This window comes from Erpetoichthys calabaricus, chromosome 8 (assembly GCF_900747795.2).
Source record: "Erpetoichthys calabaricus chromosome 8, fErpCal1.3, whole genome shotgun sequence".
Taxonomy (NCBI): Eukaryota; Metazoa; Chordata; class Cladistia; order Polypteriformes; family Polypteridae; genus Erpetoichthys; species Erpetoichthys calabaricus.
Window position 1 is genome coordinate 109704451 of NC_041401.2, and position 21437 is coordinate 109725887.

Genomic DNA, 21437 nt, shown 5'->3' on the forward strand with positions numbered 1-21437 from the left:
CTTACGTTCACCTGGTTGGAATGATCAGAACTGAGTACTCTCGCTTTATCCATTTTCCGAATCTGCAGTCGTCGAGGGTCCGAGCCTTTCCAGAAATGGAACTACACTCTGTCGGAGAAGGCAGTTGATCCCAGGTCACACTCCTTCTCCTTTACCTTTATCAGGTTTATTTTGAGACTTCACTCGGCTTAATTAGAATACCCCGTACATTCAAAATAACGAGACACCATACGTTGTAACATTCAGGTTTGTGGAGAACACATCCAGAGGGTATTTGAAAAGCATATTCTGCTTTACTTTTATGGGCAGTCAGATGATTAAAAACATTTTTTTATTCTTCTTTGCAGGTACCCTACTAAAGAAGATCAATCGGGTGTCTCATGGCGCAGTGTCATTTTAATTAAAGTAACTCGCTGAGGTTGCTGTGAATACGTCATTATTTTAGTAGGCAGTGATTTTTTTTTCCCTTCACCATGAATACAAATAATCCTTTTGGCAGTCAACAGCAACAAAGCCCCTTCCAGAGTAATGTGCCTAGTGGAATATTTGGTTCCCAGTCACCTTTTGGACAGCAAGGTTTTGGGAACACTGGACAGAATCCTTTATTTGGGCAAACATCTGCTTTTGGGCAGCAATCTGCTTTTAGTCAATCGGGAGCATTTGGATCTTTAGGGCAGCCATTGCGTTTTGGTCAGTCTTCTCCCTTTGGGCAATCTCAAGTGCTTGGGCAAGGTTCAGCTTTTGGCCAAGGCTTGGGTTCAAACCAAAGTCCTGCACTTTCACAAGTATCCAGTCAGGCTTCTGGGACAGGACAGCCACCTCCTTACACACAATCTTTTTCATTTGGGCAGTCGTCTGGACTGGGACAAGCAGCTGTTGGCTTTGGCCCACCTCCTGCATACTCTCAGTCAAATATGATGGGTCAAAGCCCAGCATTTGGACAAACCCAGGGCTTGGGCCAGCAGCCATCTGCTTTCTCTAATCCTTCTGGGATCTCCCTACCTCTTTTCCAAAACTCATCTTCTACATCAACAGGTTCAAGCCAAAATATGGGGTTCACAAAATCAGATACACCAAGTTTTGGTCAACCCACCCCTTCCTTTACTCTGCCTTTGGCAACATCTGCCAGTGAAGTGAAAACTCCAGCCACCAAGATTGTTACTTTCTCACTTCCTCCTCCTTCCAGTGCAAGCATTTTTTCAGCATCATCTTCAGGCTTTGGTGGTATAGATGCACCACCCCATGGCTTTGGCAAGTCAGAGTTTAGCTTTAGACCTATTTTTGCAAGCCCAGGTACTTCCAGTCAACAGCAGCAAAGTGCCCCTTTTGGCTCAAATCAGCCTTCCACTAGTGGTAGCAGCAGTACCAGTAACAATTCTGTTTTTTCTCTTTCAGCTGCAACTTCAGGAGAGGTATCAAAGTTTAGCTTTCCTCCACCAGTGTTTTCATCATCTGGTAGTAGTGGAGTTACTAGTGTTTCACAGGAAAGTGGTAGAGACTTGCAGTTTAATTTTTCAAATTCTGTAACCCCATCTACAAACAACAGTAGTATGACTCTTTCACAAGCTGCCACCAGTGTAGGTAGTTTACCCAGCTTTAGCTTTTCTGACAAAAACACAGACACAGCATTGACTCCTAAATCTGCCTTTGCTGTGTCTGGGACTGGAGTGAACCAACCAATGAGCTCAGCATCATTTAGTTCAAAAAATAAACAGACTGACGAACTTGTGAAGCCTGATGACAGTCAAGCACAAGGAGTTTCCTACGGTGTCTCAAAGGGTCTTAAAAGAAAAGATGAGTTTGATGATCGAGGGCCACACCAGATGCAGGATGATCAAGAAGATGGCAGTAAAGGAGCTAGCAGTGGAACACAACTTCCTCCAAAACGATCGCTTGTGAAATTGCAAGGCCCAACTGGAGGTCTTTTTCGCAATGCTCTTAGTGGCTTGCTGAAAGCCTCGAGCCATCATGACCCAAAAAAAGCTGAGGTGCGACACCAGGAACGGGGAGAGACGGAGAAAACCTCTCAAGCAGTGCACTTGACACGGTCCCCTCATAGGCCTTCTGCTCCACTTCCCAGAGGAGCTGCTGAGAAGCCAAAGGAGCACTCTGATGACTGTAAGTTTAACTTTTACTGGCTTGGGCATGGTTATTTTTACTTTTGCAATGCAAAATATATTATTTGGTTTGCATAAATTACTTTTTCCCTATCTTTCATCTATTAGTATATTAGGTGCTTGAGTTTAAATAAGTTTTAGCATTTGCTTTGATTGAAAGCTGGTACGTCTTCCTAATTGAATGGATTTTTTTCCTTTTTAATTTGCATCTCAGGCTTTTGGTGTGGTTTTATGTTTTTCAAAACCTGGGAAAACCGACATACCGCATAAAGCAGCCAGTCAGTGTTCTAATCACTACCATGTTAAAGAACCTTAAATTCCACTGCTAGTAATGGGTGAGGACATTTGCTATAAATATCTCACCTGAATGGGGCTGTCACTACTGTGGATTGTGGTGAGCAGCGAGCAAAAATCATCTGTGTGAAACCCAAAAAGCAGGGTAAATACACTTGGCAGGCTGTACATCAGATGAGTGGCAAAGAAAACGTAAAAAACAAGATGGCATTTTAAAGAATATTTTCACAACTTCTTGGCTGAGCAGTTTGTACATTCTCTTTATGTAGATTTAAAGGGGACACAAAGTCTCTGTCTACATTTATGATTCTTAAACTCTCATTCCATTAACAGTCTGAGAATAACAATTAGGTACCCACCAGAATATATTTTTCATCTGTTTGATTGAAATGTTCCATGGCCCCATATCATCTTAACCAATTAGATAGCAAAAAGAAATGATTTGGAGTAGTAACACTTAAGCTTGTAATCTGAAATAGGGATGCACCGATACCACTTTTTTGTAAAACGAGTACGAGTACTTGCATTTCAGTACTCGCCGATACCGAGTACTTAATAAAAACATGATTTAAATTTACAGGTAACAGCTTTAGTCATATAATTTAACAAAAAAAACAAGAAACTCTCGTCTATCCACTGGGAGGTTAGGCTAATTAGCGACACGGGGCTAACACTGCTTGTCCAAATATCCGTGGTGAAACTAAACGCAGAGGAGGCTTGCAGTAGGCTGTGGATATGTTTTTTCACGGAGTCGTGTAGTTTAGGCAGCTCCGTGTCAGTCATGTAGCGGCGGCTTGGGACATCATATCTGGGCTCCAGAACATGGAGGAGACGCAGGAATCCCACATTTTCTACCTCCGAGAGTGGCTGGTCACTCAATGCAATGTACTCGATAATTGCCTGTGTTATTTTCACAGCACGTGGATTGTCTCTGGACATTTTCTCTCGTCTTGCAAGAGTTTGCTGCAGCGTGGGTTGTGTTGGTTTAGAAGCGTGGGTAAACTCTTTGTACTCGTTGTCGTGTTGGGATTTTAGGTGCTTGATTAAATTACTTGTGTTAAATGCGCTACCTTTTGAGCCTCCTCTGGACAATTTCGCTGAGCACAATTTGCAGTCCGCCTTTGTTTTGTCGTCTTCATTCACTTTGAAATACAGTAGTTCCACACGGCTGACATGTCTCGCCTCGCCTTCTCCCCGCTCTGAGCTGCAGCCGGGGCCTGGGGGCGGGCACTCGGCGCCTGTGATTAACCCCTTACACGCCGCTCAAACATAGACATTTCTCAGACCGTGGTATCGGTCCCCGGTATCGGGGGACTTTTAACGAGTACTTTAGAAAATGTGGTATCGAGGCCGATACCAGATACCCGTTTCGGTATCGGTGCATCCCTAATCTGAAACAATACCACATTTTTTATGTAAACCGAAAAAAGTGTGCATTTGATGATGCAAGTCATAAAGAACTGGTAAATGCAAAGTGAGCTATTGCTCCTAAATTCAGAATAAATTAATACCTGCTTTCTTGTCGCAGTGCCCTACACACATGAACGTGTGAATTCTACCTTCTGTATTAGGGCAGTTGACCTGATATTGTTTTTTCACTGTCATTTCGTTAAAGGTACATAGTGCTAACATTCTCCGCTAGATGGTGTGAGACTTGCCCGGACATCACCATTTGGAAACCACATCTTTATAAAATCACACGTTTATTTTATGCACAAATAACACAGTCCCGCACAACACACAGTGCTACCAGCACCAATCACCTCTATTTTGGGCTTCTTTTCACAGTCCGTGGCCGCCTTTCCTCTCCTCACGGGAGCTTTGTCCTGCTCCTACTCCCGACTCCAGCTCCCCGATTGTAGGAAGGCGGCCCCTTTTATTCCCACCTGGATGTGCTCCAGGTGTCCGATGACGTCCTTCCAGCAGCACTTCCTGGCGTGGCGGAAGTGCTGCCCTTTGCCCCGGCAGCACTCCGGGCGTCCCTGGAAGGGTCTTCCTCCATTTTCCCGGGTGTTGTGGAAGTAATTGTTTTCCGGGTTCCCTGAGGCTTAAGGTGCCCCCTGGCGGTGGCCACGTGTTCCAATGGGTTGGAATCTCCTTGTTCCTTTCCCGTGGTCCTCTCCTAACCCTGGGTGGTTGTCCCCTCGTGACCCGGAAGATATAAAGGCCACTTTCCGGTCCTTAAAGGCGTCCCAGCTAAGTCAGAACCCCAGCTGTCTGTGACACTGGATATCATCTCTCAATGGAAAAAATGCACAGTGCAAAGATGGCATCCTTCTGGTGAATTATGGTTTGGGGCATTTTTTGAAGAATTTAATGATTTTAACTGTTAATGTTCAAATATATTTCTAGTGTGGCAAATATGAGTTCAAAATCACTTTAGTTGAATAATATTATAACACCTACATTGTGTTCCTCACTGGCTCCTCAGAATGATGATGCTTGAATAAAGAATAGATTTTAGTACCATTACAGCTGTTCTAAGTGAATTCCAGGTAACAGATTTTTAGCGTGTAAGGTTGATGTAGGAGTTTAATAGATTAGATTTTGCTGAACTAGTTAGACTGCTGTTGATTCAGGTTATTAAAATTTAGTTTATTTTATTCATGTAATACAAGAAAATTCCACGATAACAATACTACTTGTATTTATCATTTGTTTCTTTGCAGGTGACCTTGTGTTGCTATGAGCTACATAGATGTAGATGAATCTCATAATACTTTTTTCTATGTTTTTAAGATTATAGATTACCAGATAAAAGGTTAAACAAGTGGTGGTTGATAGTTAATGGTTTTTTTTTTTCTCAGCATCAGACAGCAAGACTCCTTCTCGACGTGTTTGCCGCTCACAGAGCACTGACAGCCTAGGAGGTCTGTCTTCCAGTGAATTTACATCAATTGCATGTAAAAATATCCCGTCAAACTTAAATAAAAGAGAAATAATAGAAAAGCATTTCAGTCGCTTTGGCAGAGTGCAGAAGATTTACTGCAGACCTCAAAAAAACTTGGCTATTGTTCATTTCCATGACCATGTAAGTATTGCTAGTTTTTATATTATATGGTATTGTATCTCTTGTGCATTAATTTGTAGTCTTGTTGTTAAATTTTCTTAAATTCATTAGTAGTTAGCACCTTTTCTAGTGCATCTTAGAACAGTTTATCAAAGGTGTACCACAGTAAATCGAAAATCTATGTATTTCCCTGGTCACTTTAAAACATCAGCTTTGTTTCTTAATTTTTACTTTAATCTTTATCTGCTTCACCTTCTTGAAAATACCTGATATGCTTCAGTTTCTAAACAAAAAAGCAATAGTGTGATATATTAGAATCTTGTAAACAATTTGACTTGGTGTTGTGATATGCTGAAATGCTAAATAAATTAGAAACCTGAAAGATAAAAGGGGAAACTCTCATGGTCATTATCTAACATATGTTATATATACACAAATGTGGCCTTTTCACAGTTGTTATACTTTTTTTCCTTATGTTTAGGCTTCTGCATCTAAAGCTAAGAAGAAAGGAAAATCTTTCCACAGACAAGAAATTGCTATATTTTGGCATAAGAAGAAATTAAGTAAGAATGGCTTTTATCAGTACTATTTTAATAACAGGTTTTGAATTTTACAATTATTTTAAAATGTGTATATATAGTACTATATAATTGGATATGAACATTATTTAGATTATTGGTCCTGAGAAGAACAGACACATTAGGTTTACATTAAAGACACCTTCAGTTTTCATGACACAACAGATGACGTGTTAGCTGACTGAAGTAGATGGCGAGTAGTAGTAGCATTACCAGACTCAACCTGCTAGATATTCCTTGTTTGATCCGGCACCTTCTGGTTATGTGCAATAGATTGACCCAATCCCACAAAAAACAGATTTGAAAAATAGCTTCAGAAAAAGCCGGAGCCTCTATCACCCCCTGTCCAACTGCTGAGAACTGATTTTAAACTCCACCTTGGACTGTTAGTATCACTTTATCTATGATAGTTATTATTTTACAGCTTCTTCTTTAGTATATATGTAAATTTGGGTTATTTTCCTTTGATATACAGTAATCCCTCCTCCATCGCGGGGGTTGCGTTCCAGAGCAACCCGCGAAATAAGAAAATCCGCGAAGTAGAAACCATATGTTTATATGGTTATTTTTATATTGTCATGCTTGGGTCACAGATTTGCGCAGAAACACAGGAGGTTGTAGAGAGACAGGAACGTTATTCAAACACTGCAAACAAACATTTGTCTCTTTTTCAAAAGTTTAAACTGTGCTCCATGACAAGACAGAGATGACAGTTCAGTCTCACAATTAAAAGAATGCAAACATATCTTCCTCTTCAAAGGAGCAAACAAATCAATAGTGCTGTTTGGCTTTTAAGTATGCGAAGCACCGCGGCACAAAGCTGTTGAAGGTGGCAGCTCACACCCCCTCCGTCAGGAGCAGAGAGAGAGAGAGAGACAGATAAAAAAATCAATACGTGCCCTTCGTGCTTTTAAGTATGCGAAGCACCGTGCAGCATGTCGCCTTCACGAAGCAGCTGCACAGAAGATCGCCAACGTGAAGATAATCTTTCAGCATTTTTAGACAAGCGTCCGTATCGTCTAGGTGTGCGAACAGCCCCCCTGCTCAATCCCCCTACGTCAGGATCAGAAAAAGTCAGCGCAAGAGAGAGAGAGAGAGAGAAAAGTAAGCTGGGTAGCTTCTCAGCCATCTGCCAATAGCGTCCCTTGTATGAAATCAACTGGGCAAACCAACTGAGGAAGCATGTACCAGAAATGGGTCCGCAGAAATCCGCGAACCAGCAAAAAATCCGCGATATATATTTAAATATGCTTACATAAAAAATCCGCGATAGAGTAAAGCCGCGAAAGGCGAAGCGCGATATAGCGAGGGATCACTGTAATGCTACTTTTATGAGAGATGTAATGGCACATTTTGTTTTATGCAAGCATATTGAGAAATATTTTAAAACTATTCTAAATATTCAAATAATTCAAGGATTTCATTGTGTTTTACCTGATAGCTCGTGCACATTATATAAACCATATGAAATGTAAATTCACTTAATTTAATAAATCAATGGAAAAAACATGGAGCAGTAAGTAGAATGTCATAGTAGTTGTGAAGTGTTTCAGAAAACTTCAAATGTAAATTATTGATCTTGTTGACACTAAGTATGATGGAAAGATATTTTCTGTTTTTAAGTAAAAGATTGTACTTGTCATGATTTTACCTAACTAATACAATATAAGTGAGTAAAAATATAAACCTGACTAAAACCCAGGGAAAGGAGTGGACAATGATTCAGTGGAAGGTGGTGACCTTTTTCATTTTTTAACTATTCAGTGATTGTATTTAGGCAAAATATGAATAACAAATGCATGGTACATTTGAAGCCCTGACTGCTACAGAGACTTGCTCAAGAACTTGAATAAAGTCTGTGGTAGGGTTCTTTCTTAGAGCATTGAGATTTACAGTCCAGCACCTTAACCATTTTGTCCAACATGGAAGAACGCATGACCTTTTTTAAAATAAGGCAAAACTTTTTTACTTTGATATATTAAATTTTGAACTTGTTGTCTGTACTAATTTAAAGTTCTTTAAGTCATTTATTGCTTGAAGCAATTCTTCTATTCTGTAACTTGGGTCAGTAAAATATATATTTATAGATACTGTTATACTTGATACATGTGCTGTATTTTTTGTGTTTTGCTTTAAATAATCTTCATCTGACATTTATTATTTACATCAGGTCCTAAAGTTAATTTGGAACAGGCACCAAGGACAGAGCAGGTTGATGATAGAAGAGGGTCCTTCCAGAGTTCTCCTGTTCGGAAAGTGCATGTGTGGACCTCTGCAGCAAGCAGTAGTGGTGTCAATAAAGGGTAACAACTGTAGATGTTAACACTTGATACAATAAACCTCTATTTATATGTCCGATTTGTTAATATTCATGTCAATTTCCACTTAGAGCAGCAAATATCTACTGATGCCTAAATTGTTAGTTTCTTCTGGGAAAAATACACTACAGTAATGGTATTTCACATTATAATAGAGAGCATAGAATAGAAATTAAATGGAATAGAAATTACCATATACTGTATACAAATTTATTTGTATAATTTTTTTTTTTAAAACTTTCTTACGTAGATCTCCAATTAAAAAATCTTCTGTTACCAAGTCTTTGCTATTTGAGTCTGAGCCTCGGCATGATTCAGGTGCAGAGGATCAGGGTTTGGACCGTGTTGCAGGCACATTACCAGCCTCTGTGAGTGTTTTGTTTGGCAAAGTAGCAGAGACTTCTGAAGACAGATACCAGCTGCTGGAGCAAAGAGACAAGATAATGCGGCAAGGTAAGATTATTTTATCTTAGAAATAAAATTCAAATACATCTTCTTGAGAGGGAAGGGGATTCTGCCCCAACATTCAATGGTATGTAAACTCTGATCAGGCCCATTTGGGTGATTTCAGTTATCATTATGATTTTAAAAAGGACACACACAATTCTGTAATAATATATTACTTTCCCTGTGCACACGCTCTACTTAAAAGGAAAGCTTTCTGCATGATTACTTATATTTTCCAAACAATGAACAATATTTCACAAATTCTGCCAGGGTATGAGCACAAATGTATATTCCTTAAGAATATAATGAACCATTATGTTATGGCATGCTTCCATAGTCCTAGTTCTACTCAAGTCAGTCGTGGTTGCATAAAGAGACACGTGTTTCAGATCCATTTTGATTTTGTCTGACATTTTGAATAATGTAAGGCCAATGTAACTTTGGAAGAATAATTGCAGGAGGCGATGACTTCTCTCATCCTGAGTGTTGGTCATTTTTTAACACCTTTGCTGTACACCGTTTTAATCAGTCTTATCTTTTGATAAATAAAATGCAATCATTACTGTTTTCTGATTTTGCTTTTGATAGCCTGCTGTGTACATACATGCATTAGCTTAAACATGTAACAGTTATCTGTGTCTTGGACCTAAAGTTTCTAGGACTTATTACTATTTGTTTAGCTTTCTGAAAAGAATAACAATACCATATATAAACCATACTGTTTGTGTCACTTCTTTCTCATACTGACAGACTACCAGTGTTTTGAGTGCACTTCAGAATTCAATGGTAACTTATTACCACCAGAAACAATCACAGCAAATAATGTCGCTTAATAGGATCAGTTCTCATGTACAGTTTAATAATTAACTTCATACAGTCTGTTGTATACAAGACAAAAAGAGCCACAAATAGGTTTGGGGCAGCCACCTGTATATTGTTCCTGGCTGCAAAATGGATATTAATAATGTACGGAAGTTTACAGACTGGAGTCCACAACAGAACTGACTCGATAGCACAAAGATGGTGGCTTTAAGGGCGAGCAGAGGAAGTGACATCATCGGGGCCAGGCGGGATTTCCTGTAACTGGTCTGCAGAGAAGTGAGAGAAAGAGTTTGTGCACTCCACCACCCCCTGGTCTGGCATGGAATTACTCTTTCAGGCCCTTTAGCTGCCTCCCATGTACACGTGTGTGACAAGTCCTACTAATTACCTGTGCGCTATTGTTTAAGGATGTGTGCTAAGACTTGGTGCAGTTTGCCCAATTCATCATGCCATTATTTAAAATATTGTCTTCATTTTTTTTTATCTGTCAATTTCATTATAGGCAGATTGACGAGAACAGAGCTAGACTTGTCAAAGGTCTTTGTGGGGACATGCCCTGACATGTGTCCCGAGAAAGAGCGCTATATGAGAGAAACTAGGAATCAGTTGAGCATTTTTGAAGTACTTCCTGGCACAGAGAAAGTAAGACGTTTTGCATTTTTGTTTCCTTACAGTGATTTACCAATGTTTATTCAGTGTTTAAGATTTGTAAAGTGAAAATCTTTCAAAATTGTAAAATGTAGTCCAAACAGGAAATAGCTGCAATGCATAATTTTTTAAAAATAAAAAAAAAGTTATTTTAAATTTAATGTTCCTTTGCTTTCTTAAACATGGAATTGAAGTAGGAAAATATCATTTATAAGATGAGTTTAATTTAGCCCTTACATAGTATTTAAATATTTCCATATCTGAAAGTGTCTGCATCATTCCTACAGTATGAATGCTGACATTGTGTATGTAAAGTATACTGAGAGATGCTATATTAAGTTCAACTTAGGCATCCACTATATTGACATTTAAGCAGATTGTGCTGTTAAATTTAGGTAGTCACAAAGTTAGTCTATACCCTGAAAAATTCAAGCTCCTTTATGTGATCATCTTTTTACTTGATAGGTATGCCCAGCAAAGTAAATATTCAATCTATATAGTTAATTTGTATGTATACATTTGTGCATATACACGAGGAAGCATGCAAAAGTATATAATATCTGCAGATAAAAAATATTCAAGTTAGTGTTTAAGAGGTTTATGCAGAAATGCTTAAATATTGTGCTAGAGCCTTCAGCAGAAGTTTTGAAAAAAAATAACTAAAGCTGTCTCCAGGCCTTAAATTGATAAACTGAAAATTTGTTCTTATCTAGAATTTTATGTTTGTCAGACTAAAATTTTTGGAGAAGGGATGGCAGATTTCCCCTGTCATTCTTTTTTTAATAGAATAAAGTTGTTCATTTAATTTAATCAAAAAGATTTTACAGTTAAAATTGTTTTGACAGACTCTGCATGACTTTCAGAATATTTCAGCAAGTGCAAGGACATGACTTAAAAATCTGATTTTTTTTTTTTTTTTTTTTTTTTTTATGATTTATACTGCAGAATGGGCCTCATCAGCTATAGAATTATGAATAGTGTGAACCTATCTTGTGTTTTTATTTCTTTTGTATTGAACAGTGTTTCACGACAGGAGGATGAGGCACTGGAGCATTGCAGAAAAATAGTATTTAGTTTAATTTTAATGCTATTGTGTCTTTACACATACAAAGGTTTGTAGAAACAAGTTGTACATGGTCATATTCAAAACCAAGATATTTTGTCCAGCTCAAGAAATGGAAACGCAAGCACGTTATTGCCTATTGCTAAATTCTCTTCACTTGTGTCAGTGGAGCTTTGGTGTTGATGAAAGTTCCAAAGACTCAATAGCAGTACAGATCAGATTCCTGTCTGATATTAACCCATTATCACTGAAAGCTGGAGGTTGTGCTAGCTACTCATATTTAAATATTGTATTCATACATTACTCCAGAAAATGCATTTACTCAGTACTTTACATCTTAAAAAATTATCAAATACCTGGTTATGTAACAGATTCTGTACTTTTACCTTTAGCTTTTTATTTATTTAGTACAACTTGCTGAAACACCCAGCATTGCCTGGGAGGAATAAGTGTTTTTTTTATTGTTTGAGAAAAATATAATTAAAAAAACACAACTTAAACAAAAATAAATTAACAAACAATGAAGACTCACTAATGTGCTTGTCTTGTGGTCTTGTATGTACGTTATCATCCAGTTGATGCTTGGAACTGGCCAATTCTATTTAATTTGAAAAGCAATAGGGGCGCGGTGGTGCTCAGACATAAAGAATGGTGGTAATCACCTCCAGTTCGCCCTCTGGTGGTCATTCTGAGTGTCAAATGGATGATAACATGCATACAAGACTGCAAGATTACCCCTCACCCTACCCAGAAGGGGTGGGTTAGGGTTGATTTCACCCTACAGTATTTTAAGTCGACCAATGAGAGACTTGTGTACCAAATTTCATGAACATTGCTCCAGCCGTTCGGAAATGATGCTGGAACATACATACACACGTTGACTATAATATATATATATATATATATATATATATGTATATATATATATATTCATATTCATATTCATTGCATTCGTAGTCTGTGTCACAATCTGATTGTATGGGTAGTTACCTACCAGGTAACACTTGTGGTTGGTCAGCAAGTCAGCTAACATCCGCCACGGTGCCCTCATTTCAGTTGCGAGAAGCAGATCATAGAATGGTTGAAATAGTTTACTGTCAAATAATGCAAAGAGTACGTGACACGTGTTAGGGCGAAACACGTGTGGCGTACTCTTTGCATTATTTGACAGTAAACTATTTCAACCATATATATCCATATTACTAAGCGCCACACAAAGCCACCAGCCCCCCCCTCCCCCCCCCACCCCCCCCCCCCCCCCCCCCCCCCCCGCACCAGAGCAAAACGGGAGAAACTACGAACTGTCAGAGTGGGAAACAAAATACAACGTCATAAAGAGGATAAAGAACAGGGACAAACACATGAAGAGCAGGTTACAGAACAAAGCCCCATAAAGGGATTAAAGAAACAAAGCACCCCCCCAGTGAAACAGGAGAGACTACGCGCGTGCGCAGACACCACACAAAGCCCCCGCACCAGAGCAAAACGGGAGAGACTACGAACCGTCACAGTAGGAAACAAAGTAAAACGTCATAAAGAGGTTAAAGAACAGGGACAAACACATAGAGAGCAGGTTACAAAACAAAGCCCTCAGAAATAAAACATGAGAGTAGTTAAACGAAGTAAAACTTCATAAAGGGATTAAACAACGGGGACGAACACATGAACAGCGGGTTATAGATGATGAAAACTGGAATGCAACAGCTACAAACAAACCTGGGCACTAAACACATGCAGACCGAGATACAGAATATAAAAGAAGAAACAACGACAGTTAAACGTCCACAACACACAGCGGAGGCAGACCCTGAAGGTTCAGGCGCCTACATCAGCCGTCAGAACGCGCAGTGAAGTACAAAAGCCAAAGGCACCTGCACAGCATGGTAAGAACCGACATAATACAGAAGGCGTAGGCGTCGCCGCCATATTGTGAGTGGCACTAATGCGTAGAACTAATGAACGTGGACACCTACAACGCGCGTCTCAAACTGCATAAGCAAAGCAGGCACGGGTTCAACACGACACAGCTCGAGTGACCGAGATACAAACACGCGACTTCCTGGATATAATTAATGAACGCAAGTGCCGACAACGTGCGTCTGAAATGATGCAAACCAGGCAGAGACTCCTCCAAAAAGAAAGAGCTCGACTAGACGATATACGAAGTGAAACTGGAAACACTACAGACTCCGCAGGGCTCCACAATGCACCGCATAATAGTTCGGAAAGAGCTTCGTATTAACACTGGAGAGACCCACAGTGACACGGGCGAACACTCCGTATTAAACATACGTCATCCTCACACGTCCAAACTATACGGCATAGGTGAACCACATTACAGTGATGCATTATTAACAGTGCGATAAACATCACAGTATCGCAAACAAATGAAAATTATTACTCGAAAAAGGGAAAATAAAATCGCCATGGACCAGGTGTCATTATAACAAAAACAGAATAAAGCAAGGTCTTAAATGAAAGACAGAGTGGAAAGCAAAGTAAAACGTCATAAATGGTACGGACGGGACTCCGTATTACCAGTGGAGGGCCCCACAGTGACACGGGCGAGCGCTCCATATTAAACGTGCGTCATCCTCACACCTGGCTGCCCAGCGGACACGGGTTCAAAACGCCGGGGGTAAGTGAGCGAAGCGAGTAGGGGGCGAAGCCCCCTTGTATGTGTATGTATATATGTGTGTATATATATATATATATATATATATATATATATATGTGTATATAATATATATATATATATAGTCTACAGTGCATCCGGAAGGTATTCACAGCGCATCACTTTTTCCACATTTTGTTATGTTACAGCCTTATTCCAGAATGGATTACAGTAATCCCTCGCTACTTCGCGGTTCACTTTTCGCGGATTCACGACTTCGCGGGTTTTTAAATACAAGTGATTGCCCGCCTATCGCGGAAGTTATGTTCCAGACCCATCAGCAACAGGAGAAAATCCGCGATATAGAAAGACCATATAAATAAACATTTTTATAGTTTAAGCCTTAAAATACCCATCCCACATGCTTTAAACACATGTAAACTTATAAAACACACTTTGTTAACACATATGATATGTGGATGTCGGGCTAAGGGTATGAGTAACATCTCACTATTATAAAACATTTTAACTTCACGCAAGACAAGATAGTGAGACAGGAAAATTGGTGATGTACAGGCTTTTAAATTATTGACAGGCAGAGCGACAAGCAGCACAAAGTCCACTTCTCCTTAGCCTTCATTCAGCTCCCCACCCCCTTGACAATGCGAACTGCGCCTCCGGGGAGGCGGGTTTGAGCGAACTTGCGTTCAGCCCTCACAAAACCACACACACACTCCTCCTCCTTCCGAACGCGCAGAGCGACAAGCAGGCATTTTGGCAGAAGCAGCACAAAGTCCATTTCTGCTCAGCGTGAGTTCAGCTGCCCCCCTTCACAAAGCAAGTGCAGACACATTGACGTCTGATCGCTGCGTGCAGTGTGCAGTGTTGGTTTGCGGTGTTTAAGAATGTAGAAAGTGTTTAAGAGCATAGGAAGTGTTTATAAGAGAGTGGGAAAGGTTAACAAGAGAGTGAGAAAGGTTTATAAGAGTGTGGGAAGGGTTTATAAAGCCTTAAAATATGTATAAATAATAAAATAAATATAGGTCGCTACTTCGCGGATTTTCACCTATCGCGGGGGGCTCTGGAACGTAACCCCCGCGATAGGTGAGGGATTACTGTAAATTCATTTTTTCCTCAGAATTCTACACACAACACCCCATAATGACAACGTGAAAAAAGTTTACTTGAGATTTTTGCAAATTTATTAAAAATAAACTGAGAAATCACATGACATAAGTATTCACAGCCTTTGCTCAATACTTTGTCGATGCACCTTTGGCAGCAATTACAGCCTCAAGTCTTTTTGAATATGATGCCACAAGCTTGGCACACCAATCCTTGGCCAGTTTCATCCATTCCTCTTTGCAGCACCTCTCAAGCTCCATCAGGTTGGATGGGAAGCGTCGGTGCACAGCCATTTTAAGATCTCTCCAGAGATGTTCAACCAGATTCAAGTCTGGGCTCTGGCTGGGCCACTCAAGGACATTCACAGAGTTGTCCTGAAGCCACTCCTTTGATATCTTGGCTGTGTGCTTAGGGTCGTTGTCCTGCTGAAAGATGAACCGTCGCCCCAGTCTGAGGTCAAGAGCGTTCTGGAGCAGGTTTTCATCCAGAATGTCTCTGTACATTGCTGCAGTCATCTTTCCCTTTATCCTGACTAGTCTCCCAGTTCCTGCCGTTGAAAAACATCCCCACAGCATGATGCTGCCACCACCATGCTTCACTGTAGGTATGGTATAGGCCTGGTGATTAGCGGTGCCTGGTTTCCTCCAAACGTGACGCCTGGCATTCACACCAAAGAGTTCAATCTTTATCTCATCAGACCAGAGAATTTTCTTTCTCATGGTCTGAGAGTCCTTCAGGTGCCTTTTGGCAAACTCCAGACAGGCTGCCATGTGCCTTTTACTAAGGAGTGGCTTCCGTCTGGCCACTCTACCATACAGGCCTGATTGGTGGATTGCTGCAGAGATGGTTGTCCTTCTGGAAGGTTCTCCTCTCTCCACAGAGGACCTTTGGAGCTCTGACAGAGTGACCATCAGGTTCTTGGTCCCCTCCCTGACTAAGGCCCTTCTCCCCCTATCGCTCAGTTTAGATGGCCGGCCAGCTCTAGGAAGAGTCCTGGTGGTTTTGAACTTCTTACACTTACGGATGATGGAGGCCACTGTGCTCATTGGGACCTTCAAAGCAGCAGAAATTTTTCTGTAACCTTCCCCAGATTTGTGCCTCAAGACAATCCTGTCGTAGGTCTACAGACAATTCCTTTGACTTCATGCTTGGTTTGTGCTCTGACATGAACTGTCAACTGTGGGACCTTCTATAGACAGGTGTGTGCCTTTCCAAATCATGTCCAATCAACTGAATTTACCACAGGTGGACTCCAATTAAGCTGCAGAAACATCTCAAGGATGATCAGGGGAAACAGGATGCACCTGAGCTCAATATTGAGCTTCATGGCAAAGGCTGTGAATACTTATGTACATGTGCTTTCTCAGTTTTTTTATTTTTAATAAATTTGCAAAAATCTCAAGTAATCATTTTTCATGTTGTCATTATGGGGTGTTGTGTGTAGAATTCTGAGGAAAAAAAATGAATTTAATCTATTTTGGAATAAGGCTGTAACATAACAAAATGTGGAAAAAGTGATGCGCTGTGAATACTTAACAGATGCACTGTGTGTGTGTATATATATATAATATATATATATATATATATCCATCCATCCATCCATTTTCTAACCCGCTGAATCCGAACACAGGGTCACGGGGGTCTGCTGGAGCCAATCCCAGCCAACACAGGGCACAAGGCAGGGAACCAATCCCGGGCAGGGTGCCAACCCACCGCAGTATATAAGTGTGTATATATATGTGTATATATATATATATATATATATATATATATATATATATATATATATATATATATATATATATATATATATATAATATACAGTACTGTGCAAAAGTTTTAGGCAGGTGTGAAAAAATGCTGTAAACAAAGAATGCTTTCAGAAATATAAATAATGATTGTTTATTGTTATCAATATACAAAATGCAAAGTGAGCGAACAAAAGAAAAATCTAAATCAAAGCAATATTTGGTATTACTACCTTTTGCCTTCAAATCAGCATCAATTCTTATAGGTACACTTGAACAAAGTCAGGGATTTTGTAGGATTATAGTCAGGTGTATGATCAACCAATTCTACCAAACAGGTGCTAATGATCATCAATGTCACATGTAGGTTGAAACACAGTCATTAACTGAAACAGAAACAGCTGTGTAGGAGGCTTAAAACTGGGTGAGAAACAGCCAAACTCTGCTACCAAGGTGAGGTTGTGGAAGACAGTTTCATGTCATGGCAAGATTGAGCACAGCAACAAGACACAAGGTAGTTATACTGCATCAGCAAGGTCTCTCCCAGACAAAGATTTCAAAGCAGACTGGGGTTTCAAGAAGTGCTGTTCAAGCTCTTTTGAAGAAGCACAAAGAAACGGGCAACGTTGAGGATCGTAGACGCAGTGGTCGGCCAAGGAAACATAGTGCAGCAGATGAAGGACACATCAAGCTTATTACCCTTCGAAATCGAAAGATGTCCAGCAGTGCCATCAGCTCAGAACTGGCAGAAACCAGTGGGACCCAGGTATACCCATCTACTGTCTGGAGAAGTCTGGCCAGAAGTGGTCTTTATGGAAGAGTTGCAGCCAAAAAGCCATACCTCCGACGTGGAAACAAGGCCAAGCGACTCAAGTATGCACGAACACATAGGAACTGGGTTGCAGAAAAATGCAGCAGGTGCTCTGGACTGATGAGTCAAAATTTAAAATATTTGGCTGTAGCAGAAGGCAGTTTGTTCATCGAAGGGCTGGATAGCGGTACAATAATGAGTGTCTGCAGGCAACAGTGAAGCATGCTGGAGGTTCCTTGAACGTTTGGGGCTGCATTTCTGCAAATGGAGTTGGAGATTTGGTCAGGATTAATGGTGTTCTCAATGCTGAGAAATACAGGCAGATACTTCTCCATCATGCAATACCATCAGGGAGGCGTATGATTGGCCCCAAATTTATTCTGCAGCAGGACAACGACCCCAAACATACAGCCAAAATCATTAAGAACTATCTTCAGCGTAAAGAAGAACAAGAAGTCCTGGAAGTGATGGTATGGCCCCCACAGAGCCCTGATCTCAACATCATCGAGTGTGTCTGGGATTACATGAAGAGACAGAAGATCTGTGATTAGTTCTCCAAGATGTTTGGAACAACCTACCAGCCGAGTTCCTTCAAAAACTGTGTGCAAATGTACCTAGAAGAATTGATGCTGTTTTGAAGGCTAAGGGTGGTCACACCAAATATTGATTTGATTTAGATTTCTCTTTTGTTCATTTACTGCATTTTGTTGATTGATGAAAATAAATGATTAACACTTCCATTTTTGAAAGCATTCTTTGTTTACAGCATTTTTTCACACCTGCCTAAAACTTTTGCACAGTACTGTATATATAATAAATATACTAGCTGAAATACCCAGCGTTGCCTTGGTGGAAAAATAGTTTTTTTTTTTTTTTTTTTTTTGAGAAAAACATAATTTAAAAAAACACAACTAAAAATAAAAATAAATTAACAAACAATAAGACTCACTAATGTCCTTGTCTTTCGGTCTTGTATGTATGTTATCATCCAGTTGATGTTCGGAACTAGCCAACTCTATTTAATTTGAAAAGCAACAGGGGCGCTGTGGTGCTCAAACATAAAGAATGCTGGCAGTCGCCTACTATATACTAACTGTGTAAGCCGATCCTAGAAAGTATTGAAATCATCAGAACTACTCTGGGCATCTCTCTGCTATGAAGATTCGTTTTGCTGACGTGCTCGCATCGTTTGTGTGTTAGCAGCTAAGCGACTGTCTTTCTTAGGAGGTTTCCTTTTGCCAGTGTGCTGGCCTCGCTTGCGTATCCTCGGAGCTGGAGTCCTTACCCTGACTGTACCTTTACTTCCGGGCCGGACAGACACACACACACTTGCACGTGTAGAACTCTATTTAATTTAAAAAGCAACAGGGGTGCGGTGGTGCTCAAACATAAAGAATGCTGGCCGTCACCTCCATTATGCCCTCCAGTGGTCGTTCTGAGTGTCAACTGGATGATAACATGCATACAAGACCGCAAGATCACCCCCCACCCTACCCAGAAGGGGGTGGGTTAGGGCTGATTTCACCCTACAGTATTTTTAGTCGACCATTGTGAAACGTGTACCAAGATTCATGAAAATCGGTCCAGCCATTCGGACGTGATGCTGGAACATGCATGCATACATACATACATACATACATACACACATTGACTTTTATATATTTAGTACAGTGTCTCTCACTAAATGGAATATTCATGCATGATTCTGAATTTCAGTATGTCTTTTTTTTTTTTTTTTTTTTTTTTTACAGTTACTAGACATAATAAATATGGCTATAGGACAGGGCCCACAAAATAACATTCATTCATTTGAAAAATATAAATGAATACTTCACATCTGGTGTAGATGTGAAAATAGAGCAGGAAGCTTGTTTAGATTATTTTGTTTATTTATATTTATTTTTTTTGTAATTCTTGGCAAATTTTGTGATTTGTCACTTTTTCCCTACTAACATTTGTGAATGAAAGCTTCCTCAAGGTACATTAATTACAATGAAAAGTATGGTGTAATAGAGGACATATGTTTACACATTGTTAGTGAGGTTTATGCATTAAAAAAAAAAAATTACAAACCATTTTGTATTTCCACAATACTGTTTTGTCTTTCTGTGATATTACGCTATTTCCATGATTCACTTAATGCATCATGTGTAACATGAAATTATTTCAGAGTGGGAAGTAAGCCATTATTTAACACCGGATAAATGGGGAGGGTTACGTCAGGAAGGGCATCCAGTGTAAAATTTTGCCGAATTGATATGCGGACAGCAATTTTGGATGATCCACTGTGGCAACCCCTAACAGGAGCAGCCGAAAGAAGAAGATGGTTGGTGTGTTATGACTTTTTTTTTTTCCTCTTCAAACTTAATACAGGTAGATCATGCTGCTGCAGTTAAGGAATATAGCAGGTCTTCTGCTGATCAAGAGGAGCCACTCTCCCATGAATTGCGACCTCCGGCTGTTCTGAGCATGACAATGGACTACCTAGTGACTCGAATCATGGACCAAGGGGAGGGAAACTACAGAGACTGGTATGACTTTGTGTGGAATAGGACCCGTGGCATTAGAAAGGTAATAGCTTTTTATTCATTGCTGTGTTTTCAAATCCACTAGACCTGTTGAGTTTTGGTTGTTGGTGATTCTTAATGAATATTATAAACCATGATCTGATTGTATTATTACATTGCTTTTCCAAGTATTACAGGTTTACACCTGGTTGAATCAGCCTGCTTAGTGTGAGAAAAAGAATATGCAAGATGGAAAAGGGAAAATGGTTGCTTTATTCTTAAAAAAGATCATGAGTAATAAACAAGAGAGACCTATAACTTAAATTAACATGATAAAACCCATTGTTAAAATGTATCCATCTCCCCACAGTTGGAAACGGATGAAGTCTATCTTAGCAGCATTGGGAGCAGAGCTATAATCATGCAGGGAGATACACTTACTCTCAATTTAGAGTCACCTGTTACCCTATATACACATCTTTGGGATATGACCAGAAAGCTACTACAGATATGGGGTAAATGTACAAACTCTCCTAAGATACTGCCCAACCTTGAAATATTGACTTGGAAATCTAGAGCTGCAAGAACTACTAAGACATGTGACACTATTCTTAGTTCCAATTTCTTTTAGAGAGACGCACACAATATGCTAGTTTTTCGTGACCAGTACATAATACAAGCTATAAGAACGCACTTAGAATTACATTTATCTCTTACTTCTCCATTAAGCCTAAGGTAACAAAAGCAGTTTACAGTATTCACTTTTTATCTTAAAGAATCACAAAAGTAAACTGTTCCATCACCTTCCCTGAATTAAACAATGAATTTGAGCAATTAAAAAATAAATAACATTAAGATTAATACCATTCACCCACTAAGCCAAAAACAACAAAAAACTTGGTGGCATGGTGGGCATATTAAGAATTAATTGTCATGTTTAGCAGTGGTGAAAGAGGACTTAATTTTAAACTTGCTGTAGAGAGCTCCAGAAATGTATGATGACACTTTGTTTAATACCGCTGCCTTACTCGTACTCGGGCATCCACTCTGTATGTGGAGTTTAACAAAGACATAACATGAAGGCATTTTCTGACTTATCTCCATGGATTCTTTCAGGGTACTGAGGTTCCTCCCAAATCCCAAAAACATTAAATTCACTTCAGTTTATTTTTGTATACTACTGTTCATGGAGTACATGTGCAGAGTGCTGTGACATGTTCTCAAGTAAAATACAAATTCAAATTATATTGTAGCATTAGTCTACCATACAGGAATCCAACAACAAAGAAAAAAGTTGTGAAGACAACATTCACACAATGGGAAATTGAAGCTTAT

General features: G+C 39.7%; 1 protein-coding gene across 2 annotated transcripts in view; it reads left to right on the forward strand.

The window, feature by feature from the left end:
* Nucleotides 1-21437, forward strand: part of mcm3ap (minichromosome maintenance complex component 3 associated protein) — an 81534-nt gene that overhangs the window by 295 nt on the left and 59802 nt on the right. For both annotated transcript variants that reach the window (XM_028807254.2, XM_051930590.1), the window contains exons 2-8: nucleotides 348-2118; nucleotides 5219-5442; nucleotides 5903-5984; nucleotides 8170-8302; nucleotides 8568-8770; nucleotides 10089-10228; nucleotides 19969-20166. In XM_028807254.2, the coding sequence (XP_028663087.1) occupies nucleotides 474-2118; nucleotides 5219-5442; nucleotides 5903-5984; nucleotides 8170-8302; nucleotides 8568-8770; nucleotides 10089-10228; nucleotides 19969-20166 (2625 nt within the window). In that variant the 5' untranslated portion in view covers nucleotides 348-473. The remainder of the gene's footprint in view (nucleotides 1-347; nucleotides 2119-5218; nucleotides 5443-5902; nucleotides 5985-8169; nucleotides 8303-8567; nucleotides 8771-10088; nucleotides 10229-19968; nucleotides 20167-21437) is intronic.